The following is a 26173-nucleotide window of genomic DNA, read 5'->3' on the forward strand; positions in this document are numbered from 1 at the left end:
AAAGCAGACCTGTATGCATTTTTTTTTTAAACTGAAGATTTATTGGAAAGAAATTTGATCCCATATCTTTTCAGCAATATAGGATATTTAACATTTTATATAGACTGTATTCAAGTAGAAAAGATTACATTAAAAATTTCTAATATTGCACTTGGGACAAGTCATGGCTAAGCTACTAACATTAGCATTCCAAAACAAAATCATACATAGTCTTCAGAATCTGAGTGAGCTGCCTTGTGTTATCATTAAGATTTCTTTACAGGTATTTTGATATACTGTACTATTCAACTTAAGCTCACTGCTAAGAATAATTCCTGTAATTTAAAGGTAAAGGCAAGCAGTATGCTGAATGCAAGCAATATGCTGTATGCTACCAGGAATGATTTGGGCAATTTCTTCATTCACAATATTTCACACTTCAGCTAAAATACTGTAGTGATTCATTTAACTCTTGTACAAGAATCCAGCATACACATGAAAGACTTCAATGCACATGAGAAGTGAAATACACAACTGCTTTTACACATTATTTCCGCAATCACCACATAGGCAAGAACCTTTTGTGGCTCACTGAAACAGACAAGTAGATTAACCAGTATTTGCACACAGTGAGACATGTAGTCTTCACATGCCAGGCACAGCAGAAGCATAACTGGCATCTTTTCACATTATAGCAGTCTCTAGCCAGTGAAGTCCCAAAAGGGATGGTCATTGCAACAAAGCCTGAATGGGTGAGAAATCCAAAAGGGAATCCCGGCAAGTTGCAGATAGGGATTTTCACAGAAGTGTAAAGGAGGAATTAACCACTGAGTCAGTGTTAGGGATCAGAGAAATGGATTAGAGGGGGGGGAAAAAAAAAAAAAAATCCCTCTACATTCATTCCCAAACACGCTTAAAAGGGGTGGGAGAATCAATAATCATAGCAAGTGGCAAGTACTGGGGAAAACAGGACAGGGCTTAATTAGTAAGTAAAGCTGTTGCTCTGAACTGGTATTTAAAGATCTTGTTTAACAAGTAGTGATTAGGATTTGCATTTTATAGAAGCATGAAGGTTTCTGCAACTGAAGTCTGCACGGTGAGAGAAAAGCTATGAACTTTACAATTTGATTGCACAGTGGGTGCAAAGGGTGGAAAACTGCAGTTCAGCAGCAGCTTCTCTCCCCTCTTGTATCTTGTTTACATTCACAAAACAGGTTCACTTACAACAGTTAAAAAGAGATACCCTTCTTTCCTTCACCTTTAAACCCAGCTTTACTTCTTCAGAAAAAAAATTCAGAATGTTAAGAGTCACTAAGGTCCATTTTATTAGTAGCAGCAGTTTCAATTTTTACGTAAAAATAGTGTCAGCAGCTCTTACTAATGATACAAGTAAACTTTCGTTTTAGTAAGCAGTATTACATAAAAAGCAGAGTCATTTATTTGGACTAGCGCTTTTTGCCTTAGTTAAGCAAATCGCACAAGTAATCTAGCTCTCTGTAGGGGCCCTACTGATGTAAGGAACAAGTCTACCCATATGTATAGACTTAACAGGATTAGCCTACAAAGGACCAGTCTTCACTGTGCATTCTCTTAAGAGTAGTTTTCTTCCACTCTTTTTTACCATGACAAACATTTGGGGCATTTTAATACAGACACTCTGTAGTACTTGTTGTATCTTCTTATTTTGCTGTAGGTCCTGTAAAAATCATGCAGTTTGCAGGCTTGCTCTTTGGGACAATATGGTTGTACGTTACTGTTTTCAGTCACAGAAAAACCCCACAAAGATAGACCAGCTATATGAAAACATGAGAAAATCATTTACTTTGAAAACTTGGTTCAAAATTCCATACTGGATACCAGGAAGCTGAGTTTTAGCAGATAATCTGCAGACATTCATCCATCTCTGGATATCAGTCAGTTTAAATGATGCGATGCAGCGCCAATAAAGTGGTAAAAGCAAAGTGTTACATAAGCAGGCAAGTGTTAGGTAATTAGCAAAACACAAAATAATGGAGCTTTGACTCTCAGGATAAGAAAAGCTGCACCTGTAACTGCATGATTTGTACTCTCCTAAAAGCTGAGCAAGTATCCCTTTAGTAGGTGAAAAAAATAAATCAGATGTCACACTGTTTACCAATGTATTAGATGTGATTGTAGTTACCTACTGGACATGTCATCTGCTGTGTTTTGTAGAATTTTGTGATGCTTACCCTTTTTCAGAAAGCCTAAAAAGGTTTAAAGTCTACTTTGAGTCTGACTTCCCTACACTATCCTCAATTATATTTAACAAATGATACACTTATTATAAAAAAATCAAGTTGTCCTTAAAAATAATGAAGAACGTGCTATCTTGGTTAGAAAACTCCCACTTGTACATATGCTTCCAACAGTCAGATAAATCATAATGAGCAACAAAAAGATGTCAGAAGTTATTAAAACCAATATTGCATAATTATAACCAGCTTATAGGCTTTTTCACTCAATTTCCCATATTTAAAAAGTTTGTAGATGTACATCTTCAAAAAACCACACCACCACCAAACCTGACTGCCACTCAGGCAGATTCTCACTTGGAAACAAATTGTAGCAGTTGTGTTTTCATTAAGAAAACTAAAATAGTAGCCAAGCTCAGCAACTTGGGCAGCAATACAGTATTTCAGCAAGTCCAGGAATACTTGGTCCTGAAACGTGCTGGTATAAAAATGATTTAAACCAAAGCCTGCTCTTGGATCATGACATAATTGCAATGAAGTTGGCTGATGCTTGCCTTTAAAGTGGTATCAGTTGATCTTCTCTAGCCTCAAATAGTAGTAATATTAACTATTAAAAAAAAATAAAAAATCAAGCAATCATGCTGTCAACCAACAAGCAGCAGTCTATACACGACATACTACAAAACAATGAGGGATCTCCGCCCTGTAGTCACAACCGTATTTTAATTACCTTTTCTGTGAACATATAAGCAAACGGTATCTTAAACTGCAATACTCAAATCTGCTTGACAGATTCTTGCACCCTACCCTGTGCCGTGTAACTTTCAGATCCCATCCTCCAGTCAGGAACTCCAGGCCTGGCAGAGCATCTGCAAGGTGAGACAGGGAGGGAGCCTACAGGGTGCCAAGGCAGGAGGCCAGAAGAGAGAGATGTGGAACAGTGCAGCCAGCTGAAAGGGCACTCTGCACCTGCATCCCCAGGAGAAGCAAGCAGGATCAGAAAACAGCAGTAGGGAGAAGGAGGGATCTGAAGACTAGAAGAGACTGTAAAGCTCAGAAGCAACATGTATGAGGCTTTTTACTGCTATTTTTCTTTACACCCAGTTTTCAGTTCCAAGCACAAGAGTACACCCCCAAGCTTTGTACAAAATCAACATTCATGTTTCATTATCTCATCTGGAAAATTCAGGAACCACCTATCAATTTGGCAACCATTGTGTTTTCACATGAAGAGAGATCAAAATTCAGGTGCTGTATAGGAACAACAGAATGAATGCAAGAAACCCTTCATCTCAATCATGAATTCAGCAACATCAGTAGCAAACAAACCATTTCTGCAAATGAATCTTCGGTACTTTCATAGTGCCTAGCACTTACTACACAGACACTGTCAGCTTCAGAGGGCATTGATTTCAGTATTAGCACATATTGGGTACCAGACTTAAAATCCATACCAGTCAGCAGCGGCTATGATTTATCAGAAGAAGGCCTGGTTTGTTTTTTATTCCACAATGTTCTGTTTGTAGAATGTCCTCTTATAAAATCTTCCATTACTAAGTTAACTACTACAGCATAGTGGAATTATCATCTGTAATACCAAGCATAGCAGATTGTCTTTGAAAACAATGCTCTGATCTGAAGCGTACTATGATTATAAATGCTAGAAAAATATGACAGACTAATGTTTCTGGAGAAAAACCTACTTACTGCACTAAGAATTTTTTTTTTTCCCCATGAAAACACACAAGGCTACAGATAGTAAGATAGTAAAAAATACCAGACTTGTCAACCTGGAAAAAGCATGACCTTAAACAGCATGAACCATGGTCCTTATTTCCATTTCAGGTATTACCACCAGGAACAATTATTTTCAGTATTTGGAAAGGCAAAAGTTATCTCAGCAATCACTTTAATAAAAATTATTACAACCTATTAAAATCAAGGAGATTTAAGCTTTCACAAACAATTTAGGGATTTAATTTTTCCTGCCACATAACTTGGAAGATAAAAAACTTCAAGCATTGCTTCCATCACCAGCATCTTCCCTCAGCTGCCTGTTGTTTCAGTGACTATGAACATGAGTAGCATCATGTAATGTCTGATTACTCCCAACAATATGAAGAGACTAAGAATTAGAGTTAAACCTAGTATTTTGACTGAAATAATTTCCACAAGATATGTGGAACAAAATATCCAGCTTGTTTTGGAAGCAAGTCTCTTCACAACAGCTTTGCCTTTTACATTTAGAATTTTTCTGTCTGTTTGGTAAGATGCAAGTATAAGGGAAGTCTAACATCTACAGTTAGGCAAGTACACAACCTCCCCACATACACCACTAGTAAATAATCAGACTGCATACAAGATATTTGTAAAAGTAATAAAACCCTTTGATGCTCCATATTTATGCTGGCAAATACCTCTCCTGATATAGAAGGCACTTGAAAACCCAATATGGTTTGGTTCATTAAGTTTGCAAAGTACAAACAATTGTACAAACATAGAATTATATTGAAGCATGTCAGCCATTGTGACATTATCTACAAAACAAGTTTCCAATTGTTGATAACACTGGTTTTATGGGAATGAGCAGTGGTTTCAGCAGCTTTACTGAAGACATGACAGGGTTTCCAGTACCACAATCTTAGTAAGTAAAAAACCCTCAAAAACGTACAAGTTTAGGGGCCACAAAAAGACAAGACCCAAAGTCCATAACCTTCATTCAATATCCGCTCCTTAGAAGTGAACTCCATCCATAGCCTGAGGGCAAAAATCTATTCAGTCAATTCCAGAACAGTGGTGGTAGCAGGCTCTGTCTTGAGAAGTATGTTGTTATACCATTACAGTACAGAAAACTTTGGTCCAACAGCACGATTTCAGAAATTCACTACATGGCTGCGACATCAATCTGTATGTAAAGCTGTCTTACTCCTGCCTATGGAAGAGAGAAGGAGAGTGAAAAAAACCTGTAAGGCCAAAGCAATTTAACTGACCTGAACACCAGTCCATGTCAGTAAGTAACCTAGCAAAAACCTCAGCATCTTATTTTTCTGTAATTCATCTTCCACATTTAGCACATAATTCACTGAGATACTGGCAATCTGGAAACCTACAAACTTTGAGAGTGCTGTATGAATACATAGTTCTTCACACAGTCAAGTGCACATATATAATTATATATCAACATTAGCTTGGCTACATTACCTTGTCTGGTTCATCCTAAATAACTGTTGTACGTGAAACTGCACAAAAGTAATTCTTTATTTTGTACAAGTTTAACTTCCTGAAAAGCAAGCTGCTTGAAGAACTGTCAGTTAAAAATGGAGCTAAGCACAAGAGCATAACATGGGATCTGTTATTCGAACCAGTTCTATGCTTAAGATTTCAGCAAGAAACAACGACTACAGTGAATTTACATGACATCATGACACACTAAAATAACTTCTGGTAAACGTATGTGAATTGTACGAAAGTATTTGTCTCCTCAGAAATCCTATTAAACTAGGCTTAGATGGACTTGCTTAGTTTTATCATCATTCAGTATAAAACAGCATTAAAAAAAATCATTTAGTCATTCATTTTAACCTCAGCGGCAGGCCAGCAATAATGTTGTGATGGTCACTGGTTATGCAACATGATCTTGAAGCATTAGGCTGAACACCGCTAAAGATCATATTGTCTTCAACTATCATCAACTTGCTTTTAGCTCAGTTGAGTGGCAAAAACAACTATCAATTATATTAAGATTAATGAGGCCAATATTACTAAGGAGAAGAACCTCTACTTGCTTCAACTGTTCCTCCACTTATTACCATAGGTCAGGTAAGAAAAATGATAGACCTTGTTCTCCCAATTCCCTTTCTAGACACATGGCTCTTGATACCTGCACAGCTACAAAACAGCTGAAGAGCTAATGACTCCCTTGGAAAATGCAATCCTTTGGAGACTTGAGATGTAAAATTAGTTTTAATGTAATAGGATGTTCTGTATAGTCCTGCCCCAAAAATATCCCTTAGTTTCAAACTACTCAGTCTGCAGAATAAGCCAAACAGACTGATTTCTACCTACTCAATAATCTAAAGCTGTATGTGATGGAACATCTCAAAAAGGACCAAATTTTATTCATAAAGTTTGATTTTAGAATATTTGTAACAATAAATCCTCCTTTCCTAAGTCTCTAACATAAAACCAATTACCTGTGTTTATTTTTATTTGGTTCCCCATAACTGAGTACTTTAAAATTCCTTAAACTTTAAGGAGTTCAAAAGAATTCATGCGCTCAGGCAGCACCATTGTAGGGTTGGCTTCAGTGGTGTCTCTCCTGAAAGTCCAGAAACTTAGTAGGCAAGATGCATAACACCCCCCTCCCCCCCCAGTCCAGTCTGGAATTTTTAATAAATGTTGTAAAACAGTTAGTAAAAGGGGCACTTATCAGATGCATAAAAAATTCACTAAGCCATCACGTACGCAAGCTGCCAATGCAGTGGGCCAATACAACATTTAGAACAAGGAAAAGAATGTGCATGTGAGCACACACAGACTTTTCCCCACTGTAGAAAGCTTTGAAAAGAACATTTATGCAAGCACCAATTAACCTGTTGACAGAAGCAGTCTTTATTTACAGTATCAAATATACCTGATCAGAAGCTCCCTTTCTTCACTGTCCAGCTCACTTAGAGAAGTCAGTAATTTACATATCTCCAAAATATTACCCTTTAGCTAATAATACTCTGTTACCTAAAACACTGGTTATAAACAGGAGTATTTGTCTCCTTTTCAGCTACAAAACTCTCCATTACTCAAAAGCACAGAAAGGACATTATGGAAAAATGTAATAGTTTTTTTCAAATACAGTCCTCCAACGTCAAGGATAAACCCAGGATGTTTGGCTCTGCATGGTATGAGAAAGTTTCCAGCTTTATTCTTCACAAAGTTCTCTTGCTTGGAGAGAAATTTTCTATTTTATCTTAATAGACTCTAAGTTCTACTTGTAAACCATTCACATCCAGTAGCTATACTGGATAGGCAGCCAAACTGAATTTCATGTTTCATGGTTAAAAGTATAAGGAAGCAACAGAAAAATCTTTCTGAAATTTATAAGTTTTTAATCTTAAGGCAAGAACTATCAACTTCTAATAAAGTTTCTGTTGTTCACAAGAATTGTAGCATTTCATATCAGCTACAAGTGCTATCAAATACATCACTATCTATATAAAAAAATATAAACTGTAAGGAAATAAATGGGAACATACTGGTCATATACAACATGACAATTGATGGTTACGTTTTAACTAGTGATCACCTGTCCTGGTTTCAGCTGGGATAGAGTTAATTTTCTTTCTAGCAGCTGGTATAGCAAGTGTTGTGTTTTGGGTTCAGTATGAGAAGAATGTTGATAACACATTGATGTTTTCAGTTGTTGCTGAGTAGTGTTTAGACTAAGTCAAGGCTTTTTCAGCTTCTCATGCCCAGCCATCAAGAAGGCTGGAGGGGCACAAGAATTTGGGAGGGGACACAGCCAGGACAGCTGACCCAAACTGGCCAATGGGGTATTCCATACCATGTGATGCCACGTCTAGTATGTAAGCTGGGCAGTTGGCCTGGGTGGGAATCGCTGCTCAGGGACTAACTGGGCATTGGTTGGCAAGTGGCGAGCAATTGCATTGTGCATCACTTGTTTTGTATATTCCAAGCCATTTATTATTATTGTTATCATTATTAGTTTCTTCCCTTCTGTTCTATTAAACTGTTCTTATCTCAACCCACACGTTTTACTTTTTTTTTTAATTCTCTCCCCCACCCCACTGAGTGGGGGGCAGTGAGTGAGAGGCTGTGTGGTGCTTAGTTACCAGCTGGGGTTAAACCACAACATCACTATGGCATGGATATTACTAAAAGACAAAATATGCAAAGACCATGGATTCTTAGAGGGATAGAAATGAATGACAAATACAGAATCAGCACAATGAAAAACTTAAGTAGGTCCAGTCTGTGGTCGGAAGCTGTATCTTGAGGTAAGCCTCATCTATTTTCTTGGTTCCTCATAGGTCAATATAGGGTTTCAACTTAATTTGATACACCTCAGACAATTACGGCTGTTATTTCCATTAAGTGGCATCAAAAAAGTAATGCAGAGAGGTACAGTAATTCCATCTACGTTACTGAGTATTTTGAAATTGTTCTATACAGCTGGAGCAGCGAAGCTTTTCAAAACATACTGATACCAAAACCAGAAACATTTAATTTTTCTTGATAAGAATTACAACGTCACATCACGTGACAGGCAATTTACGCTTTGAGATGTGATTTCTGCTGATGAGACATACCTGAGTAAAAATATTGTGAGTCTGGCTTAGAATCCACCTTCCATCAGCATCAGGAGCTACTAATAATTTCAAAGTCCCTATGTAAACATCAGTACAGAGGGTCCAGAAATGTGGATCATGTAAACTGTAAACTCCTTGCAACTGCTGCACCTGAAAATACAGTCAAATTTTAAAAAATGTATTTCAGAAAATGTTTGTCTGTACTGTTTTACAGAAAATATTATAAAAGCCAATGTGTTCTTCTACTTATAGCTAACTGTGCAATTTGTGATATTTCACTTAAATTCCTTATTACTATCTCAGTAATTATAAGGAAGGTGAAAACATACAGATTGTACGTACATGTCATGATTTTATATCTTGCTGCATTTACATTCTACATATATCTAACTGAAACCATTTCTGAAAACAGTGGTATCCAAGGAGAAAAGTCACAGTTATTAAATTTGAGAGGGCATTCAGTTAAAACAGCAATTTTTGCAATGCAGGAGTTTTCCCATTAAACAATTTGTGAGAGATTCTAACTACTAACAGTAATATATTAATATTTCTGCAAATATTTTGTGAGGGCTTAGATTTGTCCTGTCAAAACCCTTCTTCTTCCTCTGTCCAATTTTAGCAAACCCTCCACATGACGATTACAATCCTGTAACTTCCTGAGGAAAGATGGTACTCCTACAAGTGCTTTCTATTAACTTTGCAAAGGTGCTTCAATCTTCAGGTCATGACACAGTAATACCTATTTATTTAACTTATCTAAGTTAAACAAGAGTACCAGGAGAGGTCAAATCCAGAGTAATCTACAAATTCTTATAAATACACTTCCAATGTTACGCCACCTGACTTTACTAAGAACTAGATTTTGAGGGGGACAAAAGCTGAACGAAACAGAAAAACATGCACTTTATATCAGCACAAAATACTTTGAGAGGAAAAGCTTCAAGATTTTTTTTTTCTAAACCAACATAGCACATTTTAAAACACAAACTGAGTTGAAGCTATATACAATTTAGGACTTCAGAAAGATAAGAATCAAACTGGTACCTCCATTTGTATAATCTAAGGACCATTTCACAAGCATTACTGGAAAAACATCACAAAATACCCTCATACACACAACTGAGGCTCATTCAGTCAGCAGCTTGATCTGAAGCAAAAACGGCCTAAGAGCTCACCCTCTGGTAGCACTGAGGCAGGGCGTTTTCCAAGGAAGGAGGAGTTCGCTGCATCAGAATTCCAATGGATTCTTTTAAAAGTGGAACAATACTGGAAAGAAAAAAGGAAGTTAGCTACTATTATGTTTTCAAAAGATGCAGAACAAAGAGCAACATAATACTCCTTAATGCTCTTGAATAATTTTTCTTTAGTTGTTCCACCAGAAGCTAAGAAAGTTGCCTGATATAGAAAATAAAAGGATTGACAAAATTGCTATGGTATCTTACTAAAGGCAAGATTACTTTTCCCACAGATTTTCCACAGAGACAACTGGTGGACAGTCACAAAAGACTTAATAGTTTAATCATGGGATTTGAGATGAAATTTCTTAGTGTCTTAAAAGTTATCTGACAAAGCAGCTGATAAGTATTGCTCAAAACCAAAACCCACTTCAATGGCAATCACTCACAACCAATGACAAAAATATGCAACTGAAATGGTTTTTGCTTTTGTGTTTGGCTTAAGGCATATTTTTCTTATGAACTAAGACAATAATAGCGAGTTCATAAAACAAAATTAGTATGGACCAGTCCAGCTATAACAAAGTTATTTGTCAGAAACAGACAACTTAGCATATTCTTGAAGTGAACTAAGTGTAGGGTCTCATCCAAGCTCAAGGATTAAACATTTGGAAGCAATTAGAGGTTCCCTCCTGGCCAAATGGTCTTGTTTAATCAGCAAACTAAGATCATACTAATACCCTTTTTTATTATTTTTCCTTTTCTTTTTTTTTTCTTCTTCTTCTTTTAATAACACCAGGAGACCAGTAAGCCCATACCCTGAAGCTACCACTAAAAATTTATAATCTTATTAAGTTTTGGGTTGTCTTTTGTGGGTGGTTTTTTTTTTTTTTGAGTAGCACATCATATCTGGCTCAGAGCATCCTAAAATTTTCAAGCAGATGACAAATATCTATAGCCCAACACTAAAACTTAAATAGCAATCTAATTTCAAGGACATGCAAGTCACCTCACACTCTAGACCAAAAGTGATGATATATTTCAGAAATTATAAGCTGAATTTCAGTGTTCAGCACTGCCATCACAGCTGGAGTATATAGTGATGGGATAAAAAGCATCCAGAAAATATTTGTTGGAGACTAGTTGTGCCGTCTGTTAAAGGAAACCACAGCAACTTTGTTTAAAATCTCATGAAGTGATGTAGAATGCACTGCATAGACCAGCTGTATATTTGCAGATGTTGAACAGCATGACCTAACCATTCCTTTCCATTTTTAAAGAGATGATTCCATTTGTACATGGAAGCAGTGCTGGCTGATTGACTGCTCAGCTCACTCCTTGGCTAATACTTAGCCAGGGGTGGGAGGGAGTTAGAAGCTGCATGCCTTGTCTAATGAACCCCTGGAAAAACCACCACCCTAAAATTAAGTCTACTCGCAGGCACACTGGTTATTCCAGCCAAATTCAGTGCCTGATGCACTCCATCATGTGGCCTCACACAGTTGCACTGCTACTGAGGAATCGGTTCAGAAACAGGAAGAAGCAATTAGGAGCGGGCAGGAGTTGCCTAAACTGGACCTGTCACCAAGACAATTAAACATTTAGCAATGCCATAACTGTCAATCTGTCTAAAGGAAGCTTAACTGGAGCCTCACATTCCACATATAGTGGATTACAAAAGTTTAGGGAAAAAGGTTCTCTTATCAACAGACCCATCTCACTAAATAATGTCCATGTCACAAGCATTATAAAGGGAGCTGGAGCTGCCAAAATACTCCATTGCTGAATTAATTTCAGTTTAACTCACTATTTAAAATGGAGGTTTGCTTCTTAATAAAAACCTTGAAAGACCAATATACAAGTTCAGGATGCAAACCGAATACAAGATTTTTGAACACTGACTCCATGCCCATAAATTTAACAAGGCCCCTCTAACATATGCATCCAAAGGCTTCAAAAACCACACGTGTACAGGCTGCATATTTTTCCCAGGGAAAGGACTAAAGGAATGGAGAATGTAGGAGCTTGCCTTTTTATTGGAACATACCACTAGAGTGAAAAAAATCCATGAAAGAAATCTAACCAAAATATGTCTGATTTGCACAACTTATGTACGTTATTTGATAAAACGGATGTACATTATCTGATAGAATGGAAATGAATTGGCAAGTAGGAGATTTGGAGAGACAGCCTATGGAAATTTAAGACTAGCAGGTTGAGGCATGTTAACCCATTCCAAAGACAGATTTGGTCAGTGAAACTGGTTAATTCATTCTGGAACAGGATGCATATTGAAAAGAGGAAGTTAAAATCCTGTTAGAGAGCTCTTCAGCTGAAGATGCATTTAAAATTAAGATCTGCTTCATTCTGAAAACCTTGTTGCCTAAGAAACTTCTCTTCCAAGGTTAAGTCTATGCAATCAGCAAGGTGTGTACAAGTACCAAAGGTTGTCTCTCCTTGCCAGGCCATGGGGTGCAGTTTAAAGCAGCACATATTGGAACCATTAGCTCAAAATCAACTAATATACAAAAAGGTGAATGGGGAAGACACTCCACTCCTAGGATAGGTGGTACAGCTTAAAAGATAGTCTCCCTGCTGGCAAGATCTCACCCAGTCGTGTTTTTGTAATGGCTCTACGCTAAAGCTGTAAGAGGGAAACCTCCTGTGCAAGTTTTTAGCAGTCAAGCTGCACAAGTTATGCTTTTATCCAGACTTCACAAAAATGCTAAAGCCATGGTGTTTAAATGAAACATCAACATCTTAAAGGTCCAAAGAATAAAAGTAAATCAGGATGTGGCTTGATACTACAGGTGCCAGTTGAAGCATATCCCAGTTCACATCTCCCTCCTCTAACTTAGACATACTGTTCAGCTACAAATTTATCTTTTGCAAAGCTGAAAAGGCCAAAAGCAGCAGCGATGCAGTATGCCCTCACAAATGCTGTTAGAGCACAGAAGCCTACGCACTCATGTCTGCATCCAAAGGGACACTATCTTACAAGTTCATCCTTTACGGTAAGACAAACTAACATGACAAACTAACATGACAAACTACAGAATCCAGTTCTCCGATGTCTCAGGTTTTCCATTGTTTCATGCATACTACTGAAGTAAAAAACCTTTAATTAAAACCCCAAATGCCACACAGCATGCTCTTTTCTCAAAAACTAACTAAAAACCAGTATTACTTAATCAGCACGAGGCACTAGAAAGATTAGTTCCATCTCATGTGACTGAAGAAAACACTAGGAAAGACGATGATACCAAGCAGGCTGAAAATGTGGTTAGAGAATTTGACCAAGCTTTCCTGTTTTTGGATAGTCATTAGTGCAAAATACACGTGGTTGTCTCTGCAACAACTATTGCACTGGTATTTCCCCTCCTTTTTTTGGTCTATAGAAAGACTACTGAGGAAAATAAATAATGCTGAATGCTCAGCAAGTGGAGAGTTTTTTCATGCATAAGCAGTCTGTAAGCTTTGCTGCTAAAAGCAGATGCAATTTTCCAATGGTCTCTGATTACCAAGCCTTGAATCTAAAACATCACACTTTTACAAGACAATGGAATTTGAACGAGGCGCTAACCCACAACAAGACTTGGGACATAAACATATCTTCTACAAAAGCCATAATATCAAAAGCAGCTAATGTGTGCAAAATGAGTCAGCAGCACATCACACTTTCACATACACTGTTTAAGAGGAAGCAAAAGGTGTTCAAAAAGATAAAAGCCATTGACATAAGTCTCATATATCCAGCCTACCACTACTACACATGGCCTGATTAACAATGAAGAGTGAAAGCATCAGACTCTTAATCAACTTGCATCACATTCAGATAATACTCATACCCATGCCAGTCCCATCCTGTTTATGCCACTGTTTCTGTAGTCGTAACTAGCAAGACTCTGGCATTGTCATGATCTTGGACAGAAAGGCTGAAGAAAACTCTGGGGTGAAGAACCCTTTACACAGTCCTTGTAGTCAGAGCACAGCTGGAAATTCATTTCATGCTCTCAGCACTATAGAAAATAGAGGATACTTGTGACAGATGTTGTGGAAGGTAAACAAACACTGCTAAGACTCAGGACCAGCGATGGCTCTTCAAATACCATAGCTGAAAATCTACAGCCAGATTTCAAAATCTTTTTTTTTTTTCCCAGCCACCATCCACATCTGCAGTGCCAAGACTGTCAGTCTATTTCAGAACTTTAACAAAATTTTTCTATTAGGCAATGGCAATTTTAATCAGACTGCAGGCTTTGCTCAACACAAGGATTACAGGTTCAACATTTACTTTTCCAATTTTAAATTGACTGTTCTCATAGTAACGTAGTACTTTGATTCTCACACAAGGCTGGCAGGTACCATTACCCTGTAAATAAAAGGCATGCCATTTAGCAATGATGGCTTAAAACACCACCAATGACAAGCATGCTAGTTTGGGGGAGTTTTCCTACAGAACATTCTTTCTGACTCTTCGTGAATGCAGCACTTCATTTTAAAAAAGTAATTTTTTATACTGTTATGACCCAAACATTATAGGTATATACCCCAAACGTTACAGGCATGTCCTCCCCCAAAGCTCTTTTATATCATGCTCAAACAGTTCTAGACTTTATGTGAAAATGATGTAATCCATGGAAACAACTTCACTAAATGACTGAAGTAAATTGCCTCATTTCTTTGACCACGTAATATGTAGTCTGCATGCTCTATCCAATCTAGTATCATATTTAGTCTACGGTGCCTTTCTAGAAACATGTGGCTCTAATAGTGGGTTTGGACAACTTCTTGGTTTATACTGGAGTTGTGGCTTTTGCTTGATGACTAATTTCACATAGCTGATTGAAATACTAAAATTGCTTCAACATTTCAGAATAAGACATTGAATCCTAAGACTAAAAAAATAAAGGAACATTTAGTTTTAAATATTAAAAGCAGTTCAGAGACTTGAGAAATTCTTTATTGATTCAGGCACATTAAATTATGAGGAAAACACCTTGGAAAAAAAAACTTGTGTCGACCTGAACAACTATGAATAGCCAAGCCTTTTTTTAAAAAAAGACTTCAAACAAAATGCTATAAACCAGACTCATCTTTTAGGCATGTCCTATTTATGCTTTATAATTAATGGACACTTGCATGAGATAGTACAGAAAGTAATCAAAGAAAGATTCATCAGATATTAGTGGTAGCCTCCAGGAACACTCAAGAGCTACAACCCCCCCCCCCCCCCCCCCCTCATCCTTCAGAATTGGCCATAGATTTATGATGCAGAGATTTTAAAAGATTACAGGCTATAGCCCTCCAATTGAGAAACCACAAACTACCAAGCCCTCTGTTTGTCAAGGCTCAACAGATGAATAAATAAATGGAGAAAACACAACTTTCTACAGCAAGTAAAAGCATAATAAAATTTGCAAAGTGGAAAGTATCTGACTTCATGTCTTTGCCTCTCTATATCAGAACAGTAATATATAGGCAATTTTTCTTCCTCCAAAAAGATAAAATTTCAAAGCATGAGGTGTAACAGGTATGAACGATATTTCTATACAATTGTATTAAAGACAGGCTTTTACTGGGATGTAGACAGTCGTAGTCTACTGAAGGGAAGTAACTAATCTTACCTCTCTATACTCTAGCAAGAACTACCCGATTTCTGCTCCCACTAAGCTTAGAAGTGTATTTATTTGTCAGTGGAAACAACCTCAGAAGAATCCCACACTGGATTTTCACTGTCCAACCAGAATGTTCTGCACTAACTCACAAGGAGTTAGGCAGAGAATGTGTCATCTTAGAGCAGTTTTAGTGAAGGATCACAGGAGCAACACAGAGCGACCATGTCAGTAGCTGACAATTTGCACTAATTAGACATGTCTACAGAAAGGCTTAACCATTTGAATTAAAAGCACTGCTTGACTTCTCTGAAGAGGTGTTGCTCAATCCTTCATGCATCTGCACAAGACAAAATAGGTTTCAAATTAGAGGCTGTACAGCTTTATATGGCAACAATAAGTTCTTTAGTCATCCTATACAAATATTTTTGTGATTTCTTTTGGCAAGTGTTGCCATCATTTCAGAAAACTGAACACAGAAGACCCACTAATAGGAACAGGCAAGACTCAAGTAAATCAGAGAGAGATGCCCAACACTGAAGCTAGCAAACACTCAAGATAAAATGAATGAACAGTTATTTCATCTAGACACAAGCAATCTTGGATAAAGAGCAACGATTCCCCTCTGCACTCACATGCAACTGCTTTGATATTCTATTGGCTTATTATACATAGTTCCACGGAAGGGAATAAGGATTTGTGCTCTGCCTTTATTCCCTCTTTGGATATATAAGTATCCTAGAAAGAATACAGATTAAAAAAAAAAAAGAAAAAAAAAAGAAAAAAAAAGAAAGAGCCCTGGATCAAATCTACCCCCTACCCATGCCCTGCACACTCTGTAAGTCAAACTCAGACCATTAAGCAACTAACTTGGAAGATACATGATTGAAGCCAAACCACTATCAGGTTAAGTGGTATACGCACATTTTATTCAGAAAAAAAGCACAAAATATAAAGTCATTAAACCCTCAAACAACTAAAAATGTACCAAGTATTAAACACTAAATTCACCAATTATACAGTTTTTTAGTTTGTCTTTCATTTTTCATGTAGTTTTTTCTTTAAAATTTCCTTGCTAAAACGCAAGCTATTAAAATGCTTCTCAAAGGGTCTCATGAACCTCTAAAGGCATCTTATCACCATCACCTCATTCAGCTTTTTATCTCAAACATTAATTGTACATGAAGAATCAAAAACATTACTTTTACAGTTTAAGTAAATTAAAACAAACTCTATACAGCTTATGCCTTTGCCTGATACATTTGGACCACACAAAGTGTCTATACACATTCCTAAAATGTATGCATTTTGTATTTAAAATCTAATGGCCTGTATGAACACAGTATCATCAGACTTTCAACAAAACACAGCTTACTGCAATGGCATAAATAAATTGCAACAGCTACTTAATGACCTTAAAGTACACTAAAAATCTAAGTGCACTATGATATCCACATTTTGATTGAATATTTGCTTGGACATGCAAAGTGTAACATACTAATGTATATTTACTGATATATATTTTTAAATTAAACTATGTTTAATCATCAGTTTCAGGAAAATTATGAAATTGAATTGCAAAGTATTTATTTTTGTACAATTTGAGACAAAATTCAGTGAGATAATTATTTTCCATTTTAAGAAAATTTCAATACATACTCAGGTAACAAAGCAGCTAGAGTTGGGAACCTGAAAGTTCTTGGTAATGGATACCACATTCAACATCTGTTATTCTTCCATTTTAATCTAATTACTTTTCTAGGTTACTTTGTACTATTTGCATCATAGTATCTTTACAGGATATAAAAGCTGCGAGTTAGTTATACCATGGTACCACATTAATGCATTACTTAGATCTTGCTATGACAATCTCTCATCAGGCCAAAAAACATGCCAATGTTTGGCATGTCTTTAATTTGTTAAAGACAGAATGGATTCTCCGTAGTCTCAAACCCACATACCTAACTACTGTCACGCCATTATCTTTGCTCTTCCTGCAACTTTTACCACAAGAATTCCTCTTTTAAACAGATATACCTAAAGCTCAGCATCAGAAAATAAACCTGGTTTTGTTGAAAATAATTCAAACATGTTTCTGAATACACACTTCCAATAATACCCATCATACTGCAAGAATATAATCTTTCCCAAATCCCAATAGTGATAGTGCCCCAGATTGTCCAGCTGATTAAGAAAACTACTCTTTAAACTTAGGAATTCAAAAACTTCTTTCAAGGTACCTTATTATACTGTTTACAAGATGGGTGTTTATCCTATAGAAGACTCCTGCCTCAAATTTACATCTACAATTCTGTCCTAATTCATCTCTATGCAAGCTCGTTCCAGCTGGAAAGCCTACTAACTGCTTAGACTAAACACAGATGCAAACTGATACTGAAATCTAGACTGGTCTGAGGATCCTTCCCTTAGAGAAGAAAGCCACCAACTAACATGAGTAAAAATTAATTTACCAGTTTGTATTTTATTGGGAATTTCCGACTTTATCAAAATAATTTGCTCTATGTATACTTTATTTTCATATACAACCAGCAGGGTTTCTAGACTGTAACATTCACAATAGTGCATCCTCATTATCTAAAAATTAACAGAATTTAATTCTGTTAATTAACTCTCCCACCATGACTTTAGATTTACACTCATGGAGCCATCTGCAATATTCACAACTGTTTCCTAAGATACCTTCCTGATGACAGAAGAACACCTGTACTACAGGCAAATCGTAATCTAATACGGTAATGTGGCATTTGAGAACAAGTGACAGAAGGTCAGCACAACAAGAGCTCAAAGATACACACATACATAAAAAGACATTCTCCTAGGAAAGAAGCCTCCCTCCCAAATAACAGTTGACAGCCAAGAGCAAAAGCATTTCCATATAGATTTTGACATTTCAATGCTTTACTTTAAAGCTTCAGAATACTCAAAGACATAGAAGACCCATGCTCAAGGTTTCACTTTCACTGAGAGCTGTTGGTTAACATTAACAGCAGTAAAGAAGAGTACTGCTTGCTCTAGTTCATCAGTTTATAACTAATACGTTTAATGTAGAACCAGAGGTCTAAGCAGCTAATTAAAACAGAAATGGACAATTTCATATACTTAAAATGTGGAGTCAGGCAAAAGAGCTTGGGATGATCAGCAATAAAATACACTAATATTTAGATTTAAACCAAACAGCTAACGTACTCATGTACAAAGAGACAGCACCTTGGAGCTTTTACACAACCCTATTTGAAAGCAGCAAAGCTTTACAGTCCCAACTAGGGGAAAGTCCCCAGACAGCATTAAAACTTTTGGACAACTTCATCAGACTGGCTTTTGCATCTCTGCCTCACAACTATGCTTGCTTTACTACAGCCACGAAGAACAGATCCTGATTTTTAAACACACATGCATGGGTCCACTTGTTGGGGCACACATATATTCTTATCCCACTCCACCTTATCAAAGTTGGTTTAACTAGTAAAAGGGATGTGAGCGGGCTACTTCGCACAAGTAAAATTGACAAATATTCCTCTGAAACAGCAGTCAGTTATTTAATCTAAAGCCAAATCCCCCACAAAATTTACTTACCAAGGCTGCAAATAGGCCCACAGAAGTGGCCAGGAATCCCTGTACTAGATACTGAACATCACCCTCCTCACCACCTCAAACCCACACGCACCCCATCAGCAAACAGACAATTTAAAAAAGACTAGGCACAGCTCTTGCTACTAGGAGTTTAAAGTCTTTCTGCAAACAATGTTTTCCACCTCAAATTAAATTTCACAAAATTTCAGTATAATCTTTTCTCTAGGTTAGATTTAGGTGACCTGAAAAGATTAAGGACAAAACTATTATATATCCCGGCAATTGTCAGTTTGGCCCCCATATTATTGTTACAAAAGATCACCTTACGGGAAAATCTGAAAAACCTCTTGCATTAATTCTAGAAGAGCACACACAAAGCATAGTGAAGAATAAGGCAGAATAAACAAAGGTTTTATGTCCAGAGGTGTAAATGAAGATTACTAAAGCAAAACACCACAAAATGGGACTCAAGCTCTCAAAGAACATCCACCTGAAACTGCCAGTCATCTTGCTTATGATCTCATTTAAGTGCATTTCAAGCAAAACCATCAATAGCTGTCTGTAGGACTGCTTAAAACAAAAAATAACACACACTCCCCCCCCCCCCCACCCTGCCACGCAATTAGTGTTTGCTCCACTGCTGTGCCAGGATGTGTCAGTCTGCAAGAAATGCAGGCTTGCTTCTACTGACTATGATGCAGCTGACCGCATTCAGTTAGCATAATGATTCTAGAGATCATTAATAGTGTTGTGGACCAACACAATAATGTTACAGGCTGAGGTCTGGTATCAGGTCAAAAGACACATCAAACAATGAATTTCTCCAGCATTTTCAGCACAGAACATGGACCTCAGATGTTCCTCCTAACTGTGCTAGAAGACCTATAAACAGCTTTATTATGAAACCTCTATTATGGAAGGTAGTCTTCATCCAACCTCTGTACAAATGGACGAAAAAAACTCTCATTCACATGGTATTTTCAGATCAGTACTCCACATGTGCTTTGCTGTACACAAAGCTAGACCCTTAAAATACAAAGTGTATGGAAATCTGTATTTTACTCACCTATTGCCTCAGCAATAGTTTCTTTCCCCTTGGTAACCTGCAAATTTTATTTCCCATTTTTTGAGATTTCAGTAATAGAATTAGTTTGTAATAATTTGTCCTTTATGAAATTACAAGAGGTTTAAGTTAAAATATTAAGTTTAATATAAAGTGGTAATTTAATAGTGATCTCTAGCACACAGATCTCTGTGGGCATTTAGTGCCTGATGCATATTGCCCTACTCTGATAAATAGGGAGATTCACATCAATAATTCTGTGAACGCTGCCATGCATAAAGATGCCATATATGGTATAAACACAAGTAGCTGCAGTTAATCAGATGACATTCACTACTGCTGAAGAGACAAAGGTGTTCAGTTATTAGGCTGTAACTGTAGTTGTGGCACTCTGCCCTATGCCACCATTGAAACTGCTGTCAGAAAAACCTCAGTAACAGCATCACTGAATTAAATGTTTGCTTGTCCAGTCTAATTCAAATAGCTTCACATTTACAGTGATCTTGGTAAGTAACAACTGGGAAAGCCCAGAACTACTTGAAGCATTTTTATCAGATCTTAAAAGGAATAAGGATGTCTCAGAATACAAAGGAAAAAACAGTTCTCGCTGGGGAAAAAAAAATAATAAAAAAAAAATACCAGCCTTGATTTGTCAAGGACGAGGGCACATCCTGTGCCAGCAGGCTCAACTCTACTGCCCTGAAGCCATTCTGCTCCATTTACTGGAGTACACTGGTTTATATAAGCATGTACTAAAAAAAGAGAGGAAGCTTTCTACAGTTTGAACCTGAAAGACATTTTTGTAGTATTATGCAAACAGGGGTAAAATATGCAGATTTAGGAGCAAAAGCTGTAGCTGTAGAAAAGGAAAAGAAAGATAGCTCATGTAAGAGCACACCAGAACAGCTGTATGGAACAGAGGTAACGCATCACTTTTGGAAGAAAAGCAAATGTTGTAAGTCATTAGCATAACAGACAAACCTTTTCTTCTGAGCTGTAATTTGTGCTGTAACTAGCATCAAAAATACTACCAAATGCCAGTGATAGCAACACTTACCTTACACCTATAAGTAGTGCTATCAGCATTGAACAAATAGGATCTGCTATCATTAGACCATAGTTCTGCATCAATATAGCAGATATGATTACACCAACACTTCCGAGCGTGTCTGCAACAATGTGTAGAAATACACCTGTAAGAGATTAATTGATATCAGTACAACTTGGTATTCTGAAAGCTAATGGAGTATTTCAAAGACAGTTTACGAAGAAGAGTTGCAAGAACTAGACAACATGATTTATGCTTGTTAAATTTGTGGTCAATTTTTGGTCAAACACACACAAAATGATCACAGGATTTCAATGTATTTGGAGAATATAGAGCATTTAAAGGATTTACATTATTTTGTGCACTTAGCAGTAAGGACTATTTCATGGCATGGCTATCAACTTAAGCAGTGATTAACAGATGTAGCTCAATTTTTTTCTTTCAATACCCACCCATATTAAAGAAACTCATGTTCCCTGATGCCTACAGGCAATGATAAGTACTGTATAAGATGGAAAGACTGTTAAGAGAAAGCTCTGTAAAGGTTTGAAAGATGCTTATGTTTCATTGACAATATCTTGCAGAAGTTATTTGGCAAAGAAACCCAAGACAAATGATTTTGAGAATTAAACAATACTGCAGACATGAACAACTTCACTCTTACTTTGAAGAATAACACACTAACTTAAAAGACAATGAAACAAACACTTCGCAGCTAGCTAAAATTTAGCCTTTGGAGCTCTCTGCTGGCAATGATGGGTACAGTCTTTCAGAAACAGCTTTTTGAATACAATTGTCCAGACTCAGATAATCCTTCCTCACAAAAACAACACACAACTATCAATCAGCTCTGTAGTGACTTTTCCAAGTCTACATTTGTACTGGGTCTTGCTGGAATGGAGTTCGGTTTTCTCCATAGCAGCCTGCATAGTGCTCTGTTTTAGATTTGTGACTAAATCTGCATTGATAACACACCAATGTTTTAGCTATTGCCAAACAGTACTTGTACAGCATCAAGGCCTTCTGTTTCTCACTCTGCCCCCACAGCAAGTAAGCTGGGGTGGGCAAGATGCTGGGAGGGCACATAGCCAGGACAGCTGACCCAAACTGACCAGAGGTATGTTCCATACCATATATCATCATGCTCAGCAATAAAACTGGGGTGTTGTCTTTCCAAAATAGTTGTTGCTCAGAGACTTCCTGGACATTGATATACTGGTGGGAGGTGGTGAGCAAATGCCTTTGCCTCAGTTTTTTTTTTTCCCCCTTCACTTATTAAACTTTATCTCAATCCAAGACTAGTTCTCGCTCTTACTCTTCTAATTCTCTTCCCTGTCCCACTGCAGGAGTGGGAGAGCAGCTGCTGGGTACTTAGTTGCTAGCCAGAGCTAACCCACCACAGTACTGAAAAATTAAAATAAAATTATATAAAATTGAGTCTTTTTAATGTGCTTCAATTAAAATGTGCCTTTCATGAAAAGACTGACTTTCAAATATCTTCTAGTGAAGTACTGAGTATACATATACGTAATACAGTATACTATAAATTCTGGAAGAGTTTGAAAATGTTAATTTTCAAGGACTACAAAGAAGCCAGAAATTCATCCAATAAGATAAAACAGTATGTACACTTGGGTATGCCAAATAATTACTATCTCTTACGTTACATAATTTTCCCCCTCTAACTTTTGAACACTTCAAAAAAAATTAATCAAAGCTCAAAACTGACATCTAAATTATCAGTAATTTATTTACACTAATGCTTAGGAGATCATGGACTCCAATACTCCTTCAAGCAATTTAGAGTGAATTATCATCTTGTCTAAACCAACTGCAATAGCTTGATGAAATACAAGTTTTAAGCTCAGGTATACTTTAACAATTATATTAATCTGCATTTTTCAAATACATTCTATATTAATAATACTGTTTTTCACTTTCCAGAGCCTACATGGCAATTAGGCTCCTTAGGTTTCTGCTTTTAACCACTCTTTCCTATGTTTTTATTATTTGATTTTTCAGCATCAGGAACAGAAGCTGAATCCCTGCTTTTAGGATCTCCCTTTCAAACCGTGTTGACACTGCACTACACTTGGATTTCAGTGAATGTCTCAATGCCTAGCCATGCACAGTGTATGGCACTGTTCTGTTTACAGCAGAAGGGGACTTCATAAAATAGCTCCTCTAAGAAAAATCTAGCGTTTACCCAGAGGCACCCTCTAAAACAGATGTGTGACAAACAGTCACAGGCAGGCAGACCATGATAAAACTAATAAACCACTATACTTATTCTCATCATACCTTGTAAAATCTGTTTGCTGGATCCACCCATGCCTTCAAGAGAATGGTCATCTGTGAAGACAATTATTGGCATATTAATGTACACAAAGGCTATCTCTAGTGTTATATTCTGTTATGGTCTTCCTTTCTAAATTTCTTGAACAGACAAGGTGCTCACAATGACTGGCCTTTACTCTAGCTACTGTTTTTTAATGCAGCAATTAAGTTAGAAGTCTTAAAACACATATTTTTTAAAAAAGAAAATACCACTTTACACAACAGATTTTATATATGTATTTAGAAAAATTGAAAGATCAATATTTATTTCTTAATGGAAACAAACTGAGAAATAAGATCTTTCTAGTATTTAGCAAAGTAAGGCCCCCTCAAGAATACAAGCAATACACACAAGCAAGAAGAGTAAGGTCAAATAAATTTGCTAACCAGAAATATTTCACTTAAGCAAGCATTTTATACCTAATGTAAAACAACAAGGATAACACTTGGAGAAGGTAGAATCAAGTAAAAAAATCCTCTCATTGAAGCAGATTAATGCCTTTGTGGAACATGTCAGAAAAGTATTTTAAGAAAAACTTGTTAAAGGATAGCAAATGACTTCTAGTGAAGATATATACTAATTTAAGCAAAAGCTGATTTGAATATCAAATTGCACAAAACAGATCGCTACATTCGCTGTTCCACTGGGGTGGGGGACATGGGGAGAGCAAGGAAGAGGCAGAAGGGGGGAGTTCCTTCTTTCCAACCAAACTCCAGGAGAACACTTGGAAAACAAGCACCAATTTTTTACTAAAAATAGAAGGGACAAGTAAATATTTTTATACTCTTTGTCACTTCCTGTCTGCAAGTTACCACACTATTCCCTGCTCTGAATGTGCACATTTTCAGTCACATCAGATTCTAGTTTATGGCTTAGGCAGGAAGGATTGACAACCCTGCATTACAATAAGGCTTTCATTTGCATTGTTTCAAATAGGTAGTAACCATACTGTCTCTTCTCCTATAGTGAGAAGGTTACTGATCATATTTTGCATGGATGTCTCTTCACAGATTGTTTGCCTTTATAGAAAAGATCTAAGCATAGCTAAGATTCCAAGTACCTTTTTCATAACCAGCTTTAAAACAGATTACAACTACACAAGACGGGGAAAATCTTGTATCCCAGATCACAAAACAAGCACAACATATCAATCCCTCAGTATCCAAAGCAAAATTGCTTGTTCATCTTTCCTAATATCTTGATCCGTAAAATTATTCAAACGGAGAACACTAGCAAAGCAGCTTAATTTTGTCTATTGTTTTTAATGAAAAATTGAAACAGAGCACTCAACTAATTTCATTATATTGTTATACCATACATCTGTTTTATCCTTCACCAACACATAAGATTACAGTGAACATTCAAAAAACGTATGTAAAGCAAAACATTTAAAAACTAACACTGAACTTACTGCAAGTGAAACAGCATTTACCAAAATGAGCCACAAAACATGGCAGTGGCACAGCACACCACATTTAGTGAAACTACTTCCATGTATGCTCATAATGAGCTGCCAGTATCCTCTCTTTTTTTTTCAGTAAATCATTAATAGCAAATTTAAATTGAGTCAAGATGGTCTGTGACATTAGCTAAGTACTTACCATGACAATAATCCTGACCTTGAGAGTGTCCATGGCTATGGCCATGACCATGAGTGTGTCCATGGGCATGTTTATGTTCATGGCTGTGACCATGACCTCCATGACTGTGTCCATGGCTAAGACCACCATTAAATAGAGAATGGCTGTGTTCATGCCCTATAAACAAATATCACAGTCAGAGTATAAATTTAAGTGTTGAATAAAACTATGCTTACATTTGTTTCTAAGCTACTCAAAACCTATTCATCTTTTAGGTCATCTTAAGGTATGGCTTTAAATAAGCCAAGACAATTAACACAAGCTGTTTGTCATCCAAATCTATGCTGTGCAGCTGTATAAAACATACACCTGATTTGAGAAGTCAAGTGCTTTTATAGATTCCCACTTCTGAGATAAGTTGTGTTACAGTTCTAGTACAATTTGAAAAATGTACACGTAATTAGATACAAGCACATTAAAAATAGCTGTTTTAAGAAACGAGGAATTGGCTGTCATTCACACATTAAAAATTCAAGCTTAAATTGCTGCTTAAAGACCAAAGACTATTTTCTTCCACTAGTCTGTATCAGTTTATGTGTTAAGCTGAAAGAGATATCAATTAGCTTTGCAGAAAAAAAACAAACCCAAAATGTTTACCATATATATTTAGGCAAATAAATTCTGCATTTAAATTCAAGACACTTAGTTGAGTAGCACGTGAAGCTGAATCATTCCATACTTAAAATTTGGTTCAGACACTGTTTTGTAAATTTTCCAGCCAAGACCTTGCTTAACTCCAGCTTAATTTTGTCCAAAAGACACTCTGCAAATCTCTTCCAATAAGGTGCAGAAGAGTGCATGTTCAGCAAGCAGGTTCTGGAGTTCTAGGTCTTCCAGTTAATGGGTATTAACATGAAAAGTACAGTAGCGACATACTAGAGCTAGTGATAAAAAATAAAAGTCAATATTGCAACAAGTCACACATACATTTGGCTAGGATTCCCACTAAAAATACATTAGAATTTAATACTAGGGTTCTCATTGGAAGATTATAAGGTCCTGGAGCACAGGGTGCCAAGAAAGGAAACTACAGAAAATTATAGACATCCTACCAGAGCCATGTGAATGCCCATGACCTCCATGTTGAAAAACAAATATTCCTATTAGATTTACAATGAATCCTAGTATAGAAACAGGAAGAAGTCTCTCATGATGCACGTCAGGAGGCTCAAGTGCTCTCTAAAAGAA

General features: G+C 36.8%; 1 protein-coding gene across 3 annotated transcripts in view; it reads right to left on the reverse strand.

Annotated features, from left to right (window-relative positions):
- Positions 1–18: 18 nt before the first annotated feature.
- Positions 19–26173, reverse strand: part of SLC30A7 (solute carrier family 30 member 7) — a 41561-nt gene continuing 15406 nt past the window's right edge. For all 3 annotated transcript variants that reach the window (XM_069789494.1, XM_069789493.1, XM_069789495.1), the window contains 7 exons: positions 26038–26164; positions 24947–25102; positions 23309–23359; positions 21017–21152; positions 9691–9781; positions 8516–8665; positions 19–5124 (listed from right to left, as the gene is read on the reverse strand). In XM_069789494.1, coding sequence (XP_069645595.1) covers positions 5077–5124; positions 8516–8665; positions 9691–9781; positions 21017–21152; positions 23309–23359; positions 24947–25102; positions 26038–26164 — 759 coding nt within the window. In that variant the 3' untranslated portion in view covers positions 19–5076. The remainder of the gene's footprint in view (positions 5125–8515; positions 8666–9690; positions 9782–21016; positions 21153–23308; positions 23360–24946; positions 25103–26037; positions 26165–26173) is intronic.

Source organism: Haliaeetus albicilla, chromosome 8 (assembly GCF_947461875.1).
Source record: "Haliaeetus albicilla chromosome 8, bHalAlb1.1, whole genome shotgun sequence".
NCBI lineage: Eukaryota > Metazoa > Chordata > Aves > Accipitriformes > Accipitridae > Haliaeetus > Haliaeetus albicilla.